The 19956-nt window shown below is 45.8% G+C and overlaps 7 protein-coding genes across 7 annotated transcripts; 6 read left to right on the forward strand and 1 right to left on the reverse strand.

Annotated features, from left to right (window-relative positions):
• Positions 1-1539: 1539 nt before the first annotated feature.
• On the forward strand, positions 1540-3172 carry POJ06DRAFT_277105 (uncharacterized protein; the record flags this gene model as incomplete). Its single annotated transcript, XM_056189702.1, has 3 exons — positions 1540-2230; positions 2286-2880; positions 2945-3172. Exons 1-3 carry the CDS (start codon positions 1755-1757, stop codon positions 3170-3172), a joined length of 1299 nt encoding a protein of 432 aa, XP_056042130.1. The 5' UTR covers positions 1540-1754.
• Positions 3173-4430: 1258 nt separating this feature from the next.
• On the forward strand, positions 4431-5848 carry POJ06DRAFT_282636 (uncharacterized protein; the record flags this gene model as incomplete). Its single annotated transcript, XM_056190047.1, has 3 exons — positions 4431-4906; positions 4962-5556; positions 5621-5848. 3 exons carry the CDS (start codon positions 4431-4433, stop codon positions 5846-5848), a joined length of 1299 nt encoding a protein of 432 aa, XP_056042131.1.
• Positions 5849-6818: 970 nt separating this feature from the next.
• Positions 6819-7132, forward strand: POJ06DRAFT_257702 (uncharacterized protein). The gene has a single exon (XM_056188183.1). The coding sequence runs from the start codon at positions 6862-6864 to the stop codon at positions 7075-7077; it is 216 nt and encodes a 71-aa protein (XP_056042132.1). The 5' UTR covers positions 6819-6861; the 3' UTR covers positions 7078-7132.
• Positions 7133-9991: 2859 nt separating this feature from the next.
• Positions 9992-10653, forward strand: POJ06DRAFT_239560 (uncharacterized protein; the record flags this gene model as incomplete). Its single annotated transcript, XM_056186046.1, has 3 exons — positions 9992-10060; positions 10132-10436; positions 10497-10653. 3 exons carry the CDS (start codon positions 9992-9994, stop codon positions 10651-10653), a joined length of 531 nt encoding a protein of 176 aa, XP_056042133.1.
• Positions 10654-10851: 198 nt separating this feature from the next.
• On the reverse strand, positions 10852-12452 carry POJ06DRAFT_257705 (uncharacterized protein). Its single transcript, XM_056188184.1, has one exon. It carries the CDS (start codon positions 11969-11971, stop codon positions 11102-11104), a length of 870 nt encoding a protein of 289 aa, XP_056042134.1. The 5' UTR covers positions 11972-12452; the 3' UTR covers positions 10852-11101.
• A 3596-nt stretch (positions 12453-16048) lies between these two features.
• Positions 16049-16372, forward strand: POJ06DRAFT_257706 (uncharacterized protein; the record flags this gene model as incomplete). Its single annotated transcript, XM_056188185.1, has 1 exon — positions 16049-16372. A coding segment is annotated over one exon (324 nt), but the record flags the coding sequence as incomplete, so codon positions are not given.
• Positions 16373-17189: 817 nt separating this feature from the next.
• Positions 17190-17853, forward strand: POJ06DRAFT_257707 (uncharacterized protein). The gene has a single exon (XM_056188186.1). It carries the CDS (start codon positions 17405-17407, stop codon positions 17684-17686), a length of 282 nt encoding a protein of 93 aa, XP_056042136.1. The 5' UTR covers positions 17190-17404; the 3' UTR covers positions 17687-17853.
• Positions 17854-19956: the final 2103 nt, after the last annotated feature.

Here is a 19956-nt window from a genome sequence, read left to right on the forward strand (position 1 = left end):
GACAATTAAAGCTACCCAGTTCTAATCTGGTAGGATAATATATCTGCCCACGGAGTCACATTGCTCAAGAACGAAGGTATAACTTGTTTAGTTGTGACTTGCTATGTATCTCACAACTGGGGCTGAATTGATCCCTTTGGCTGGCTTGCACCTTGTAGGGGTGGATACGATTTGCGATTAATCGTTATTCGTATTCGTAAAGTCCAATACGATTACTATACGAGTCCATGTAGAACTTTACGATTAACTATACGAGCGCTGACGTGGGTTACTCGCAAAAAATCGTATAACTAGTCATGCACGTTACTTTTATTATCTGCTCTGAAATGCACACGTAGGACAAACAAATAAATAGAAATCAATAGCACAAAATTACCATTCAGCTGCTCTTGAAAAGTGATCTGCAAGTAAAGTATGCTTTCTCATGGTTCCTGACCCATGGAATGCCGTCTTAACCCAACTTTCGGAGTGGTCGCGTCGGAGGATCCATATTTTCAGTAATAAGTTGTCAAGCGAGCGGCAAATGATCGAGATGGTTTGTTCGTATTATGTTTGTAAGAGAGTCAGGGTAAATTTCCTCACGCCATACCTAAATAGGAATATGATTACTATACGATTACTATACGATTTTGCGGTAGACTATACGATTACTTTACGATTAGGTTCTCTGTTTTGCGATTAACTTTACGAATAGTATAAAATTTTGAAGGTACCGTAATCGTATCCACCCCTAGCACCTTGCTTTGCACCTGTTCTGCCTTACTTTACTTGCGTTGCTGTATTTCATTAGAATCATAGAATGCAAGAATGATCTCGGAAGGAATAGTTATGCGATCTAGAAAACTGCGAGAGGAGTACACGTACGTCCGCATTACTGCTTGGGATGCCGGATGGAGACACTGTTAATGCAGGCAGTTGACCATGATACGGATGCGCGACTGCACATTGCGATCCACTAAGGAGCGCTGTTATTCAGGCGGATAATCTACACCATAGAGTATGTAGCAGTGGAGCTATTAAGAGCTGCTGATTATAGTGCAACTATATATAGTATGCCACCGTCGTGTTCTTGCTCTCGCGTACCACAACTGCAGCAAACAGTAAGGGTCGTCCAGCGCGAGGGACAGGTCAAAATAGCTTACAAAGGTGAGCTGCTGGTTTAGGACATACTTTCGAGTAGAAAGAGGTGAGTATGAACTCATTAATTTAATATATATACACCTCTAGTCTGCTCGGCCAATGTCACCTGAAGCGGACATATATAGCCGCACAAGCAAAACTTCGCAAAGCATCAAGCACAACAGTTCTGTAGAGTTCTAAGCATTCATCAACGCGAAAACGCCAGAATATTATGTTAGGCAGATTAGACACTTGCAAAGTCGCCCAAGGTAGCCACAGCGCTTCATCCAACGTATACCACGCTTACTTGTTGTCAATGCTATATGCTTCCCTTAAAGGCTTAAACCGTCCATAAATGTAAATCAAGAACAAATTAACAATAGTTGGAGAATCAAGCAAAAAATTCACACAAGGTTAGGTAGACGTTTCAGTGACAATGGCGGCACATATCTCACGCTTGGAACAATTGTTGGCTCTTTGACATCGTACGTGAGACGCTCTGTCGGTCAAAATCCAAATGTCCAACAGATAAACAGAGCTACTCTGCGTCCAAACTGTTCTCGCACTTTTCCCTCGCCTTGATATATTTTCGGCCCTCCAATCATCACACATTTCCATATTAAGATAACTACGTCATGGACGCCGTTTACGGAGATTACGATCCCCAATCAGCTAGCGGCAGCCGAGCCTCACGAAGCGTGGCGCCGATCGCGACTCCGTCTGTCAAGGATCACGCCGAATCCAGCAAAAGGAATGAGACAAAGCCCGTTGGAAATGCCACGGGGGCAACAGTCAAGAGAAAGGCGGTCGACGAGTCAATTGATGACAACACGGTCCCCGGTAGTCATTCGGTCAGCGACCAAGCAGAAGAGCAGAGCAAACGAGTTAAATTGGACAACGAGACGGAAGCCCCTGCGTTGGCTGAGATAACAAAACCGATGACAGCTACAGACTCGGAGGTTCTTTCTAATTACAACAAGGCATTCACGCTTCTGAAAGAAAATACGCCAGAGCAGCGATTGGATGTTCAACTGCCGTATGAAACGTTTCTGCAACTGGATCAGGCATTCTCTGAACTAAAATCGGTGGAAGGCATTTCCGAGGATCAGAGGTACGTTCGGTTACCACTGTTGTCAGAAAATAACTAACAATATTCGATATTACAGGTACCCCTCTTTGGGATACAATAGCCTCACTCAGACAGCTACTGTTGTGACTTGCCCCAGTAATATCCATGAACGAGCAGCGCGCTGGATCGAACGCAAAATCATTAATTACGTTGAGGACTATCTCTCCACGCACAGTCCGCATACAGTGGATAATATTAGCGAGTGTGGATCTACCACTCAGTCTATCGGTGGTGAGTACACCAGGAGCAGGAAAGAGCCAGACGGAGGATTCATCTATATGACTAGGTCCGGTAGTGATAAACTGATGATTGCCATTGAAGTTGGGACAAGTGAGACCTATGACGAGCTTCTTGACGACAAGGATATGTGGATCAATGGCAAGGGCGTCAATGTGGTAATATTGGTGTGCTTTGAAGAATTGCCCCTGTTCAGAAATCCTAATACGCGATATACGAATATAGCGGGAGTAGCTGCAGAGAAGGAAGCAATGGCACAGAGCCTTGCTGAAACCGTCGAAACGAACATCACACTAGGCTACTACGGTCCACATGAGTACAGGGATCACACGTGGATTGGTGAGCTGAACAAAGCTTTCATTGAAGTCTGGCGACAAGATTCACGCTATAAATTTGTAAGTAACATCATCCGATTGATTCTGTATAGATTAAATCTGCTCACATACAGGCTGGTTTTAGGACCTGATTCAAGATGGATTCGCACTCGCCCCTGAAGATCTCCCTGGCACGCTTAACCTTAGAATAAGCGATTTCTATCCGCATGATGCGTGGCAAGCTGCCAATATCGAGGATAATGATATTCCGTTTGACAGTGCTGAATTTCTACGCTCCTTAATGAATAGCACGAAAATAGTTGCGCAACTTAGGTTCGAGTCTTACCTCCGCGAGAAATTGCGGTTACATTAAGAGATTGCACTATAGTTCAATTTAGAAACTCAAGTTTAATGTTCAGTGATCTGTGATATTAATGATTCGCTAATGACAAAATAACACTTATTTACGCATATTGGTGGATGCCCTGCGGCAGAAGAGCCGGCTGAATTACTGTTCTGGCAAATACTATTATACTATACCAATTATGTGATGAAAGTAGAAATCTTACTTTTCCAGTTCCAATCCTGGCCTCTCAATTTAACCCAAATTTCGCGAAGAGGAATCTTATGTCCTCTAAATTATAATCTCTCTTTGCAGTTGTATATATCGTTCGCTTTAAGATGAACGACACGGAGTTTGAGTCTTTCCAAGAGCTCAACGTGTAGCGGGGCATGGCATGAAAGCCGCCCGAATCCAGCCAGTACAATGAGAGATGTCCCGTAGGAGTGCCCCTGGGGGCTGTGGTCAGGAGAAAGGCAGTCGACGATCCGGCAACGCGTGTCGTTGGTGATATCAACATCATGCACGATAAAGAAATCGGGCCAGCGACCAAGCAGATGAGCACACCAACCGAGTTCAATTGGACAACGAGACGGAAGCCCCTGTGTTGGCAAACGAGTTAAATTGGACGACGAGACGGAAGCCCCTGTGTTGGCTGAGATAACACAAACGATGACAGCCACAGACTCGGAGGTTCTTTCTAATTGCAGCAAGGCATTCACGCTTCTGAAAGAAAATTCAACTGCCGTATGAAACGTCTCTGCAACTGGACAGGCATCCTCTGAACTAAATCGGCAGAAGGCATTTCCGAGGATCAGAGGTACGTCCGGTTACCACTGTTGTCAGAAAATAACCAACATTATTCAATATTATAAGCATACAGTTATCGGTCACATATTATTTTAGGCAAATTAGGCACTTGCAAACTCATCCAAGATAAGCCAGGGCGTTTCATTCAAGGTATAAGACCCTTACTTGTTGTCAATGCTATATGCTTCCCTAGTTAACCCGTCCATAAAAGTAAATCAAAATCAGTAATTGGAGAATCAAGCAAAAAATTCACACAAGTTTGCGTAGAAGTTTCAGTGACAATGGGGGCACATACCTCACGCCGTGGAACAATTGTTGGCTCTTTGACATCGTCCGTGAGACGCTCTGTCGGTCAAAATCCAAATGTCCAACAGATAAACAGAGCTACTCCGCGTCCAAACTATTCTCGCACTTTTACCTCGCCCAGATGTATTTTCGGCCCTCCAATCATCACGCATTTCCATATTAACATAACTACGTCATGGACGCCGTTTACGGAGATTACGATCCCCAATCAGCTAGCGGCAGCCGAGCCTCACGAAGCGTGGCGCCGATCGCGACTCCGTCTGTCAAGGATCACGCCGAATCCAGCAAAAGGAATGAGACAAAGCCCGTTGGAAATGCCACGGGGGCAACAGTCAAGAGAAAGGCGGTCGACGAGTCAATTGATGACAACACGGTCCCCGGTAGTCATTCGGTCAGCGACCAAGCAGAAGAGCAGAGCAAACGAGTTAAATTGGACAACGAGACGGAAGCCCCTGCGTTGGCTGAGATAACAAAACCGATGACAGCTACAGACTCGGAGGTTCTTTCTAATTACAACAAGGCATTCACGCTTCTGAAAGAAAATACGCCAGAGCAGCGATTGGATGTTCAACTGCCGTATGAAACGTTTCTGCAACTGGATCAGGCATTCTCTGAACTAAAATCGGTGGAAGGCATTTCCGAGGATCAGAGGTACGTTCGGTTACCACTGTTGTCAGAAAATAACTAACAATATTCGATATTACAGGTACCCCTCTTTGGGATACAATAGCCTCACTCAGACAGCTACTGTTGTGACTTGCCCCAGTAATATCCATGAACGAGCAGCGCGCTGGATCGAACGCAAAATCATTAATTACGTTGAGGACTATCTCTCCACGCACAGTCCGCATACAGTGGATAATATTAGCGAGTGTGGATCTACCACTCAGTCTATCGGTGGTGAGTACACCAGGAGCAGGAAAGAGCCAGACGGAGGATTCATCTATAAGACTAGGGTCGGAACTGATAAACTGATGATTGCCATTGAAGTTGGGACAAGTGAGACCTATGACAAGCTTCTTGAGGACAAGGATATGTGGATCAATGGCAAGCGAGTCAACGTGGTCATATTGGTGTGCTTTGAAGAATCGCCACGGTTCCGAAACCCTGATACGCGATATACGGATATAGCGGGAGTAGATGCAGAGAAGGAAGCCATGGCACAGAGCCTTGCTGAAACCGTCGAAGCGAACATCGCACGAGGCTACTACGGTCCACATGAGTACAGGGGTCACACGTGGATTGGTGAGTTGAACAAAGCTTTCATTGAAGTCTGGCGACAAGATTCGCGCCATAAATTTGTAAGTAACATCATCTGATTGATTCTGTATAGATTAAGTCTGCTCACATACAGGCTGGTTTTAGGACCTGATTCAAGATGGATTCGCACTCGCCCCTGAAGATCTCCCTGGCACGCTTAGCCTTAGAATAAGCGATTTCTATCCGCATGATGCGTGGCAAGCTGCCAATATCGAGGATAATGATATTCCGTTTGACAGTGCTGCATTTCTAGACCTCATAATTGATCGCATGGGATCAGTTGCGCAATTTAGGTTGGAGCTTTACCTCCGCGAGAAATTGCGCTTACGCTAAGAGGTTTAAGGTTTATACAACTGCAAAGAGAGATTCTAGCTTCAGAGGACAACTCGTATAGTGCTTTCAAGCCAATAAGTTTCGCTTCCCTTCATTTACACAGCATCCAAAGATGTGTGACTATGACTGCGTTTATCACAGTAACGTTTAATATCATTAACTTGCACTGATTCACTCCTCACTCAACTCGAGTGTAGGGCTGGATACGATGCGATATCGCATATCGCATATCGTATCCGGCCAGAAAAGTCTTAACAAGCCGACCATAGAGAACGCTTGTAAAGATGGAATCAATTTAAATGTCTATCTGTGTTGAAAGTTTCAGAATTTTTGCCGAACGGGATTTTGTTTCCCGGAGACGCTCTTTCGATACCAGTTAGGGTTTGATCTCGAAGTTCTTGCCAAACCCAAGGCAGTTTCACCTGTGCCAAATAACAATCAGGCTGGACGCAACATTCGAGCTCCAATAGATCCACGACCATGGGGATAATAAATCCTGCTCCTTAAAAACTAACCCTGCTTTTTAATAGCGTTAAACTAAACTTGGTACTTATTCCTGCGGCATTATCGCCCAGTTGGCGATATCGTATCGTGTCCAGCCCTAGACTGACTCGTTCCCATCAACAGACCGCTCTCTTTTCAGCGCCATTTTAATAGCAAATGCTGTGATGCGTGCAGCCGTAGCCTCATCAGTCGCGATCCCATTTATAGTCATCTTCATCTTTCAGTATTTGTTGATTATCTAACCACCGCACTTTGATGAAGAACCCTGCCAATGGCTAGATGAATATTAAACAGCTCTCCATCAGGCAAATCGATGGTACGACCCCGAGGCCCTTTGCCAAAAACCACGTCTTCCCCATCCTGACATCGCCAGGTCCTGCCGCAAAGGCGGTTGGGGACCAACTTGCATAGCTTGTACTGCATACCATTTTCATTCAAGCATTCAACCGCAATATGAAATTCATCTGTGAGTTGTGTAATCTGTGCAAAATAAGTTACTGGAGTCATCCATGGCCTTCCACTTGAGCTTAGTCTTCACATCAGTATCAGCAAATACATACAACAACGTTTGTTTTGTCGAACATTTATACGCCATGACTGGCATGATATGGGCAGGTTCAAGAAGATCAATATTTTCGTGGTCAGTCTCCCATATCTCGTCTGGTGCAGATTCGTCAATTGCTTTCCCAAGCGGGGACATTATTCCGTCCCTGTCAAGTATCTAGTCATCCTGACTGTCAGTTGAGCATGCATGGCCAACAAAAAAGCAGCAAATTCACCCGATGCTTAATAATAACAGCTGAGTTTCTGGATGACGATGAGCTGTGAGTTGATGATAAAGAGCTTGCAATAACCGGCATGGTCATGTCACGTCTAATAGGAAAGACCAAATCCTCAAAGATCTTGGTCGACCAGTCCATTACTATCGTCATCAGATCGTCTGATTGAGAGAATCGCAGCTGCACTGTGCCATGTAACACTCAGAGCAATGTGTCCTGACGAGCGCGTGACATTGACAAGCGACGGCACACCACAAGTTCTATAGTATGGGGACTCCACTGCGAATAACATCTTGCCACAAATCATCTGCAATTGAACTGGGGCAGAGACCGTCATTCAGAGGCGATGAGACAAACCGCCTAGCATCATATTGGTGATTCGCGACACGAATGAGAAAGCGCTCACTATCAGGCAAAGACATGCAAATATTCAAAATAGTCCTGAGAGCATCCAATAATGTTTTGTGATCCATAACAAATTGTTGCAGCTATTGCCAGGGTGCAAGAAGCTAATAACTAAGCTACAAGCTGCAGTCGAGGAGCAGGTGCCGAAATTAAGAAACGTCAACTAGCCAACAGCTCCCCAACCCTTGCCACTCTCGCTTAACCCTCATATCTCGTGACACCAGTTTTCGAATTTCGACAGGTATCATAGCTGCATAGCAGTTGATTTTTCTCTCTCGTCGCGAGCACATGACGGTTGAAAGTCAGACGATTTTGTGAGTCCTAGGGATGTGCATTTTGCAGCAAATTAAAGGAGAAACTTTGTGGACCCTACCGTTATTCCTCTTTGGGACTAGCGTAAGTATACGGTCCCTTCCATTTTTGGCGGACCGTACCCAGTCATACTCCTTTGGGGATATACGCGCTCCAACTCGTTATTTACGCTACAAGAACTAAGCCCTTTGCGGTAACAATTACCGGTGCATCTACCACCAAAAGAAATATTATTATGGAACAACTCAGAGTTGAAGAATATTGTGTCAACGTGTTAGCCATCGGCCAGCGGTTTACAAATGATTGGAAAGCCAGAAGTTATGTGCACCAATATGCTATATCCAATAATTTGGCAGTGAAAATTAGTTGGGTAAAAAACAAGGAGACACATGCAAAATGCAGCGGTAAGGTACACAACTCACTAACCTTCCCGCGGTTGTAGGGATACGTGGAGAAAACGGTACAACGAGTATCCAAGAGGCGTGGAGCGTTCTCTCAGTGTCCTTGGAGTGTGCGTTCAAGAAACAGGTAGAGGACCAGTGGATAATCACTGAGCTAATCGGTGAACATCAGGTTCATCAACTTGAAGGGATTGATCCTTACGCATATTCGCGCCCGCGTACGACTGGTTTGATTGTCGATAATTTGTTATGTATGCTATGAGATATGAGATGCGAGCCATCTCATTCAATAGCGCGCCAACACTGTGAGCCGAGGTAAAAAGTTAACGGAGTACATATTTCACAAGCCTCGGCCGGCCGGTGCCCGAATCGCATCAGCCGCAATGCCAAGAGCGCCAATTGGTGACATCAAACTTTAATCCAACCAGCCTCAAAAATTGAGTTTTCAGTTCAAGATTTCATCGTCGGCCGGAAGGTTGGCGACATGAATGGTAAGTTTAAGCACAGATGCTTGTTTCCGCACTTTTACGGTTCTAAGGTTTACAACCGAAGACTTACAGCTAATTAGATTTAAAGGTTTGATTCAGGGCACATCAGGTCTTCGAATTCTCGCATCCAGTTGATGGTGCGAAGACGCTGGCCACAGACGCAACTGGGTACTGCAGCGTGCGGTCTAATTGTGATAACTCCGTCTGGACGGAGTAATCACGCCACCGAGCTGTCGGTCAATGGGTGCACTTGGAGCAGTTAGGCGACAAAACCGAGGCCGACGTGCCACTGACGCCTGATGGAGACAAGTGTCTGATTATTCGCGATCTAGGCTTGCAACGTAGGACACTCCAAGGGCAAGACCACTACGGACGATCATTGGATTATAGAAAATTAATGTATATTCGGACCTTTCTAATCGAATCGTTCCTTATTCTAATCGATCTTAAAACCAGATGACTGACAAAAGTGTATCTAAAGTTAGAAAGAGACTGCTAATATATTCAAACTCCGTCCTGTCTAGGCACGTTCGTAAGTCTAGACAAGACAACTTGTAGCAAACCCACAGCATGTCATTATTATGTCGTTCTTCGGATTTTATTGGACCGTCTTCACCCCCGCCGTCTCTAATCGTAGACACTTAGCCATGTGATGTCAGTCTTGGACAGCAGGTACTGCAGTGTTCCAAGCTAGCGGCAAGACGACACCAAACATAGAAGATACGGCCGACCAGAATCAGGTCAGGATACCAGTCTGCACGGGCCAGGGGCCAGGGTGGAGAGATTCTGCTGGGTTGCGCACAGCTATGGTGATGAATCTCCAAGTCCGCGGTAGCCAAATATCTCTAGCGAGACTGCATCAACCTGCACTAGCACGTTAAAACGAACAGATCGATGGTGTCTACGTCAGTTGAATCAATTAGGTTGGCTGTAAGGGAAGCCAAATCCTACTAGGTGCTGGAACTAGGGTTTGCTTTTTGAAACTCCAGGAGCCGTGACCTAAGCTGGGTCTGTACTCGAGCACTGTACAACATGCTCCCATCTTGTCACGTGAGCGGATGGACTTTTGCCCTGCAACAAGCCTGATTGGCTAGGTCGATTATTCGGAGTGGATTGTGGGGTGCCGTTGCGGACTCGCAACTCCCAGATTTGGTCAAGTTCATCGGCTTTTGACGCATCGGCTCACTTGTAGGATCGGTGGCGTATCAGAAATAGCCAATCGATTCGTTTGTCTGATTTAGGAATTAAGGCACAATGACCGATCCTACACAGAAGGCCTGGATTTCCTGCTGGATTGCACTGTCGGCGGCGGTCTGCACTTGGGTAAGACTATTTCCGTTACGTCCAGTATAATGCGGTCGTGCTGTTAGCAATCATTTACTTACAATTTCCAGGATGCACTATTTTGTTTGTGTCGACCATACTCGTTGCCAGGCAACAGCTTGTCAAAATTTTGGGAGCCGTACAAGTATTACATACTGTTTGATCTTTCTTACGGGATAGAGCACACAACGGGGTTCATTAATGCGCAGGCGGTAGGAAATTTGATCGAAGTCCTGTTCGATGTTGTTTATCTGTACCTCGTGCATGGAGTGGCTACAAAGGACAGTCGGCGGACAGCTAGCCTTATTGCGATTGTCGCGACACTTATGACTGGGTACAAAACAGTTATATTTATCCTCCAGGAGTACTATTCAGAGTAAGTTTCTAATTTATCGAGCGATACTCGGTTAGTGATGGGGCTAAATTATGGTCACAGTTTTTCATCAATCCGCCATAACCCATTTTCAGAAATCTTCTTGAAGTGGGTTTTCCCTCAAACGCTTTTTGTGTTATTGCCTCTTCGCTTGACTTACATGTTTGGAGATCATCTTTTGAGTCTGGCAAGTGACTCGTCGGACAAGAAACGGTCATAGTGAATGGCCAAGTTGGAACTTGTAACTGACAAACATATCTTGCCGTGTCAGCTGGGCTTGTCAATTACAGCACAACCGAAAAGACTGACAATTGGATTCTGGAATAGAAAAGATGTAGAGACACAATTCATTCAATATCGTACATGACCACACGACCGTTCCAAGCAAAGGAAATGGTCCATAATATTAGGAAATAAGTGGCACGGCCCCCGCACAAACTAGAACTAAACGCCCAACACTTCCCGTAGTGTAATCCAAGAGTATTACGAGTAAACTAAACCTTTCCGACCAATATGATATGAACTAGAAACTAATTTCGATCCAGTGGCACTTCACTATTTACGCAGGCAATAACTAACCAACCACTGTTTTGTTCACGGAATATTCCTTTACACGCTTGAACTCGGTCGTTCGACCAACATGACGTAAGCTGCCAAACGGAAGCCGCTCAATAATACAAGTGGTCCGTGAAAATATCAGCGGCCATCTGTCCAACGTCAATGGCACCCTGCCTCATCGGTTCCCGGGAATCGCACTTGCTATCTGTACCGAAAACTAGGCTTGGTACTAACAAGGGACCGTTCTGATACAACCCAACATGATTCTCAACTGGCGGAGCCTTGCTCACCGGCGTTACGACGGTCGAATCCGGGGACGACATGCTCGTATAACTAGGTGAGCCTGCAGAATATTTTAACGGTGGTAATTGTGTAGAACACGCGCCTGTGGCGGCCATGCGGTACAGGCAAGACAACGTCGGACTCTCGGAGGACATTCGCCAATGCTCTATTGAAGGTCCAATTGTAGTGTAATCGTGCAAAGACATGTCAATAGGTGGCCCTGCCAAAGTACCATCAAATAATGTAGTAAGATGCTCACTGTAGCAACGTATGCGAGCATCTGAATCTTGCTGATAGTCGTCTCGAGGGCCTAATGGCCAGGAGTCTGTAAGATTCACGTAAGAACTTTCCATGAAATTAACAGAAAAACCGATCTGGTGTGGGCACTGATAATGTACCGCCTCCTGACTGTGCTGGGTCACGGAATTGTGCTTTGCTTCATTAACAGTAGGTCCGTGGTCTATTGGTTTCGGCTTCGCCAACCGTGACGTCGAAGTTCGGGGCCTGCGACCGCGCTTTTTTGGTGGTCCGGCAGTTAACCTTTTACATTCGCGTAACTTCTTTTGACGGAGGCGCTCTTTTTCGCGGAATTTGTCAATTAAGTCCATGTCATGTGCTGAAAGCCTTTCTCCGTCTTTGAATCGGGTAATAAGTCGACGGGCATCGATTGTCTTTTGGGACTTCCCGCAATAGTCCATATTCGAAACAGTTCCAGTGTATAAATGTTGACTTAAGTAGAACTAGCGAACTAGGCGATTGCTAATATACTGAACGACGAATAGGCCGAAACTTATGGCGGAATATCTGCGAGACCCACTGAAATAGTACGATGGAGCAGACGCGACAACCGGAGACCGGGCGGCTCATATAGTTTAGTCAAGTTCACCGTAGCCTTTTTGGCTGCAGTGTGAGTCGCGAGCTAACTGGTAAAAGGTACCTAGAAGTCCATGCTTTGGTAGCGGAATTGGTGCATCAGTGCGTGCGGCAGTACCGAAAGTTCAGGTCTACACGTGGCGGAAGCGGAATAGGCTAGTCTGCGCGCGAAATACTTACTACGATGCAATTTCAGTGGTTGATGTGTCGCCGCAGGTCCTCTTTCTTCTCAGCACGCTAGCGCAATAAGCTAAGGGAGATATCCAAGGAGCACCGTCCTTACTTAAAGGCGCTCCAAGGGCTCCCAATAGATCAAAATACTGGCGAGCCAGGCCATATGGGCAAACTTGGTTGAGCGTAATGAGTGCCATAAGCTCAACCTCGGCCTTGTCATAACGCTAAAACGCTAGGGCCAACGCTCACCGCACGGTTGCAGAGAGTGGCTGGCACTAGCCGGAGATAATTCGGCCTGCTTTATGCCCGCCGCTGGTGCACCATTCCTCGTGGCACAGCATTCAATAACAGGTATCGAGCGAAAATGGTCTGGCGGAGATATGCCCTGTCCGCTGCGAATATGGTCAAAGTCGCGTAGTTGCGCTAATGGCTGCCAGATTTGTTGGTTTCATTGGCGTTTGCTCCAACCAAAACGATGTAATCAAACTCTGAGACACAGCTAAAGATTAACGGGAGGGAGCTCCACTGTCGCTACCGAGAGAAAGATGATGGGACCGGTTCTATTACCGTACGACCTGTCAGACAAAGGCATGGCTTTGACTTCTGACTGAAAAGAGTCATTAGCAAATATCTAAAGTATTATCTACAGAGGGAGAAGCAACTGTACTCATCAGAGTCCTAAGCCGGTGCTCTATCTCGCGGGTTGGTATCCAGTATACCGTACGATAAGAGCTCACAAGGACACGTGGGGGGGGATATTCCCGGAAACCCTAATCCAGTTTAGCCCAGGCCACATCGGAAGAATTACAGAAAGTATGGGACGTGGGGAGGGGAATTAAGTCCACGCTACTGCATGATCGAATCTTATTTGCGGAGATTCAGGTTCAGGCTTGGAAACGCTAAAACTTAAGGATGGAGTTTCGCATGAGTTGTAGATTTTCGCTTGGTCGCCTATGAGTGCACTATTACTACAGCTTCAAGCTATCGCCACTTCGAGGAGCCACCGTTATAGACTGCTTGGTCTTTCCCTAATGCGAGCAAATTCATCGATTTCTTTTCGACATGCCTGCAGCAATGCCAACCGCCTTGCACAGATCTAAACCGGACTAGAACAATGGGAACGTGAATCACGTCAATGTCAAAATCCACAATCTATCCATTAGATTTTTACGATACAGGTTTAAATCTACACGTCCGCTGTGAAAATAGCTGCGCACGACGGCGACGGAAGTGTTCATATGACCTTCAACACCTCCGACAAATGTCACTGCTGTAGCAATCGATGCTGGACCCATATCGTGTATTGACACTAATACACATTATTGTCGATGAATTTGGACTGTTTTCGTATGGTCAGCCAAAGGGATTCATTCAGATGATACCAGCTGCTGGCTTGTCTCAGGGGACCCAGTCTCTTCAGTAGCGCCCCAATCTAACATCCAAATATTGCTGGCCCTGCAGTGGAGCAATGCACGTTGATCTTCGAGTCTAATGTAGCACATGCTAGCTTACATGACTGGCTTCTTCTATGGCCCCGCGGGTGAATGACGGCGTGTGTTGCCTGCTTCACATCGGGTACTAGCTTTCAAGTCATATTGCTTACATGATTGAAAGCACATATATATGGAGTGTCCCATTCGTTATTTGCACGATTTTTGGAAGATGCGCCACAGGCGCAACAAGAGCGGACTTCGTCAGATTGAGGATACAGCTGCGATAGGGCCCACAGTGAATGTGAAGTATAGAGTGTGTGTGCATATTTCACTCAGCAAGGTTGCCATTAGTTAAAGTCAGCAAAAGTCCAAATCAAACGATATTCTGACGGCGAGACGGATATGTAACCTCTCCTCCGTGGTAGTGCATTTGCGATCTCGTGGAGTGCGTTTAGTCAAGTTTTAGTCATGTGGTGACAAACAGCAAGAATGGAAAAGCAAAGGCCGCTGTTGGTCATCTATCAAGCTCATGAACGTACTTAGCTGCGTGCGGTGTGGCCGCTTGCCAGGGAGATTCACTTCGAAGGCTATGGAGATCTACTCACCCTTGAGAATATCTGCTTAACTGCAGTACATGGCAGCACTTTATGATGGCCTTAACGTAATGTAACTAGACCTAACTCGGATTACTCAACGGTCAGACCTAAATATACAACTGAACATAAATTATCCACTTTCATCGATGAACGCGTGCTGTGCAAACGAGCGCTAACGGCAACACAAGGAAGATGACCTAAGTTAAAGAGGGTCTCGCAGTGTCTTTCACCGTCTCCTAAGGATCCATCAGATATTGGTGAAAATTACTCCCCGTCGATCCTTGGTGCTCTACGCCCGCTTCTGTCCTGTCTTTGATCGGACAAGTTCTTCCTCGAGTAGTTCAAACCCAGCATGGAGCATGAACGTCGTCACAAGAAGCACGGCAAGAAGTACAATTAGTCACTCAGATAACTAATTGCAGAGTGGCGCATCGGTTGGCCTTAGTGCAGGCCTGGATTCCTGTATCTATAGATTTGGTCTAACCATGGATTTTCCGGCTTACGCTGAAATGATTTCCAGCGGCTCCTTCGATCGGTCTAACGACCGTTCACTTGTCTCTGACAGCCCTTTTAATGAGAGAGGTCATGCATACAGTCGATTTTATTCAGAAAGCCAACATATTGCATGGATACTGACAGTACACGCACGGATTTTGGTTGTATGAGACTCGTTGCCCTGAGCTAGGGCGATCGATCATTGAATTAGGGCGTATGCGAGCCGCATTACACTACCAACTCCGCACTAAAGCAGTGAATAAATTATATAATTTATTCGTGGTTATTTTTGGCTAGAGACTGCTGCCGAACCAGTAGCTAAGACACGGTCTACACAAACGAGCGCATGGCATCTTTTTGACGCTTATGCGAACCATGCATGAACGCGTTCAGCCACAATTCTGCGGACTTATATCTTCCGTATTGTACATGTCGTCTTGCCCTACGCTAAATGCCTAGCATACAATAAAGTACTGATATGCTACCGGCACTAAAGGAGCTCCTCTCAGTTACGATCTGTATCCTCCATGTTGTGGGTGGCTCAGGCGCATGATGGAAGTTCCATATTCATTTGAATCTATATATAGCGTGAATGGAAGTCGCTTGAGTGCAGATCTGGGGTGTATAGTCCGTAAGTACCTTACGTGGAGATCTCAGTACAAAATAAAGTATGCCGGACACTAGCAAATATAAATTCCTTATTTCCATCTCTCTACGTTTTGCATCGTATGGCGCAACAGGTCTCATTCAGTGATAGTTCATTAGCAAGTCCATTGCCAACTGGTACAGTAGCAGTTGAATAATTTTCCTATAGTCCTGCGCGTATCGTACTGCCTTGTGACCGTGTTAACGCTAGAACCTCGTTAGTTGAGCAAGGCAAAGCACTTCTCTGAATGGAACTCGCAAACGAGACGAGACGAGTCAACCCGGTCTCTCAAATGTTCGGTCTATAAGAAGGTGCCTCTGGTCTTGGAAAGGAGGAGGCAGGCTTCAGTCGAATATAAGACATTCCTTGCCCAACCTGCATACTTAAGGAATGTCTTCCTTACTGCTCCACCAAAAGAAGCCTGTATCCAGAAGCCTGACGAGTCAGGTGATCCGGTCACAAACAGCCATCCTCCGGGGTTCAACCGTCTACGCCGCCGTTTAAATTCTTTGCAGCTCCCATGTCCCTACAGCGTCGCCTACTGCTCACCCTTTTAGATCCGTTTTCAGCCTAACATCACAATGTCGACTTCACAGACAACATTCAATCCACTCCCTGCCTGGTCAGAGCCCTTTGTCGCCCGAAGCGAGAGTACACTATTTACGCTCACTGCTCTTGGATAAGTCGCAAGAATATCAGCGCAAGAATATCTTGTGCCTCATACACTTGTATGAAACTGGCCAACTAAAGGAGTTGCGGCCAGGGAAAATAACCTATATTTTTGACGGGAAAGTTTTTGACAGTAAGCCCAAGGAAATCCCTCCAGGTTCGGATTTATGGGCCGAGGTCTGTCTTAGTTCCGTTTTGTGTCGTTATAGATAACTTTACTTACCTGACGTTTAGCGTGTTGGTTTTCAGCTTGTTCAGGCAACTCAGACACCGCAGGTACTATCTCATTAGCTGGTTGAGGAACCGGCGGTCTGACTGTCACAATCCATAGCCTCTAGCCGTCCAAATGCCACAGTCAGCGTCCTACTGGCTACATGGGGTATGGAATATGCATGTGCTACAAATTTAGTGTACGTCTAGGCCGGAATTTCTATTTCTAATCCTTCAGCAGATTTTTGCAAAATTTCTGACTCCCTGCTGTCTACGGTGGTCAGCCAAATATCGTGCTTAATGTGTCCATTATGAATGATACTTAGGGGTGGATACGATTACGGTATCTTCAAAATTTTATACTATTCGTAAAGTTAATCGCAAAACAGAGAACCTAATCGTAAAGTAATCGTATAGTCTACCGCAAAATCGTATAGTAATCGTATAGTAATCATATTCCTATTTAGGTATGGCGTGAGGAAATTTACCCTGACTCTCTTACAAACATAATACGAACAAACCATCTCGATCATTTGCCGCTCGCTTGACAACTTATTACTGAAAATATGGATCCTCCGACGCGACCACTCCGAAAGTTGGGTTAAGACGGCATTCCATGGGTCAGGAACCATGAGAAAGCATACTTTACTTGCAGATCACTTTTCAAGAGCAGCTGAATGGTAATTTTGTGCTATTGATTTCTATTTATTTGTTTGTCCTACGTGTGCATTTCAGAGCAGATAATAAAAGTAACGTGCATGACTAGTTATACGATTTTTTGCGAGTAACCCACGTCAGCGCTCGTATAGTTAATCGTAAAGCTCTACATGGACTCGTATAGTAATCGTATTGGACTTTACGAATACGAATAACGATTAATCGCAAATCGTATCCACCCCTAATGATACTGGGTCTGACTTACAGACTATTTTCACAACAGATTTGGCATCTCTTGGTTACAACCATGATGCCTACACGGGACGGATCGGTCCCATCTTCGTCCCAACAGCTTGTGGTGGCATATATCGCGAACAGATGTATCTGGAAATGCAGATAACGAAGGCAGATGGAAAAGCAGTTTCACCTTGGTTTGAAGAAACTGCTGTGATTGTCGCTGCACAGCCGGGAGTCCCGCAATGTCGGCTCTCTGGAAGAACAATGCGTAACTTCCTTTATTTTGCAACTGCTCCCGGAAACTCAACTCTCTATGTTGCAGAGAAGAAAAACGGCATTATATCTCAGCTTCCGGTTATCTATACCATCTTCCTTGGCTTAGCTTGTGCTATTTATGGCGTCAACGCCAAAATGTTTTCTTAGCAAAATTTTATAAATTTCCAATCCGTTAACGTATGGAAGGGCTCAGGATAAAGAGCTACACCCGCTTTGCCCGGGTAACGCCATCACGTGATGCAAACAAAATCGTCGCGTAAACGTTTGGTTCACGTCGCGTCTTTGGTATGCTAACAGACCCTTGCTGCTTTCCTGCGGACAATAGCCTCAATGTCGTAGTAGTAAGAATTCACGGATAAATGGATATTAGATACGGATAAACGGACACGTGGATATTAGAGACGCGATAAACGGCCATTAGACAACGGCGCGTGTAAACGGATATGGGCAATAAGCGGATAAACTGAATATCGGAATGGTCCGATATCTCTCCATACGTAATATATAAGGGCCAGTAGAGCCCAGTCGATCGTCGAGATAAATTAAGTACCTTTTTGCTTTCTTATTTTTTCCGGCTTCATAGACTGGCTTCAGGGGGGCAGAAATCAAGCGAAAGGAGCTCAACGGACTGTCTCCCATACAAGCCTCACTGTTCCAGCTTGACGAGGACTCGGATTATATCTCCTTCAACCAACGCGACGAGAATCTACGGGTTACTCGACTGATGTCTATTCACAAATCGTCAATTGAGATGCTTCGCCGCCATTCCGCGGTGCTTATTATGGATAGCACGTATAGGACCAACCGGTTTCGGCTTCCGTTGTTTAATATTGTCGGCATTCCACCAATGGAACTTTACAGTTGGCAGTTCCTTTCTTAGCGACGGCGGAAGGATTCTTTTTTGTTGGTCTTCCAACAGTTACGAACAGTATATGATCGATTAAGCCTTCTCCCACCAGATACAATCGTAAAGGACTGTGACGAAGCCCTACAGAATGCCATACGCTCATTCTATCCACTTGCTAGCCATCTACTGTGTCTTTGGCATATCACAAAAAATGTTCAGCTTCATGCCAAACAGATATTTAGACCATCATGGGGATACACATATCATTGAAAATTTGACGTGTCCAAGTTTCCAGCAAAGTAATGAGAAATTTGGATCGCTGAAATCGGTCTGCAATGTCCCTCCAAGTGAGAGGATGTTTGGGAGTGACGCCTTCCTTTTACAATCGCAATCCTATGAAATGATGCACCCTGAGGCGATAAGAACTCCTACAACGCACCTATTTTTCTACAGTCCTCCGTTAATACTTCCAAAGATCATTTGAAACTGAGACTGGATTATAAGCATGTTCGATTAATGCCCAAGCTAGAGCGCGACCATGTCCGCCTTCCAGCTTCCGCAATTTAAAGGGACATTGATCGTCCCCTTGGAGAGATGCAAAATCATTTGCAAGGCGTCGATTAACGTCTTCTCTTCAGGGTTGACGAACTCCCTCCTGGATAGCCGCGATGTCATAATGTCATAGCTACCGTGTACCCAAATTACCAAGGCATGGGGCATCAGGACACAGTTTAGTCATGTCTCCCGGACTCTTCGGGTCTGAGCACACACCATATTAGCACACCAGTCCACACAAAACCTGACAGGAAGCACCAAGCTCCCACATAAGTAATACATCCACCAAGGGTTTAGCTGTTGGCGTGGAGTGTCGTCAAACTGTTCGCAGGCTGGACACAGCCATACTTGACCATCTCGGTCTTAGTGGGTCTCAACACTTGCAATAGATCTTCGCGCGAGGTCAAGTACGGAGAACGGTGACCAGATCCTGACGTTACGGTTGTCTAGGAGACTACGCTGGGGTTACTGCACTGTCAAGCTGCGCCCCCGGTGATTTCAAGTTACGCTCGGGACGGGCTGGCTGCGGAATCTCATCGAGCTTTCACTCGGAGAACACACCGACGGTAAGTTGTGAAAAATGGCTATGACTCCTCTATGAGTGTGGATATGGACGATGAGTAGAAGAGTGAACTGTCCGATTAATTGTTGCAAGGTTATTGATCAAGCGGCCACGGGATTGATTGAGAAATGCTAGCGGACGGAGGAATTCATCTGGCTTTCAACTTTTGTAGAAATAGGCATCGTGACCTAGAGATAGGTCACCTGCCACGATGGTCCGGATTCTCCGATACTTACTGAGAAGTCCGTCTGGATTTGGAATTCATCCCGACGCTAACTATTTCCTTATTCTTCTGCAAGGGTAGCAATACGCTTCACGGTTTCGTCATTCTGCCCAACGTGACATCGACGATGTTATGTCGTCCTGAGCTCGCACATTCAGATGCCGATTTCTGATTGGGAACTCGTACATTTCTGACCTCTTTGCTCGTGAGAGAGGGATCGTATATCCTTG

This window comes from Lipomyces tetrasporus, assembly GCF_029532465.1.
Source record: "Lipomyces tetrasporus strain NRRL Y-64009 chromosome Unknown POJ06scaffold_8, whole genome shotgun sequence".
NCBI lineage: Eukaryota > Fungi > Ascomycota > Lipomycetes > Lipomycetales > Lipomycetaceae > Lipomyces > Lipomyces tetrasporus.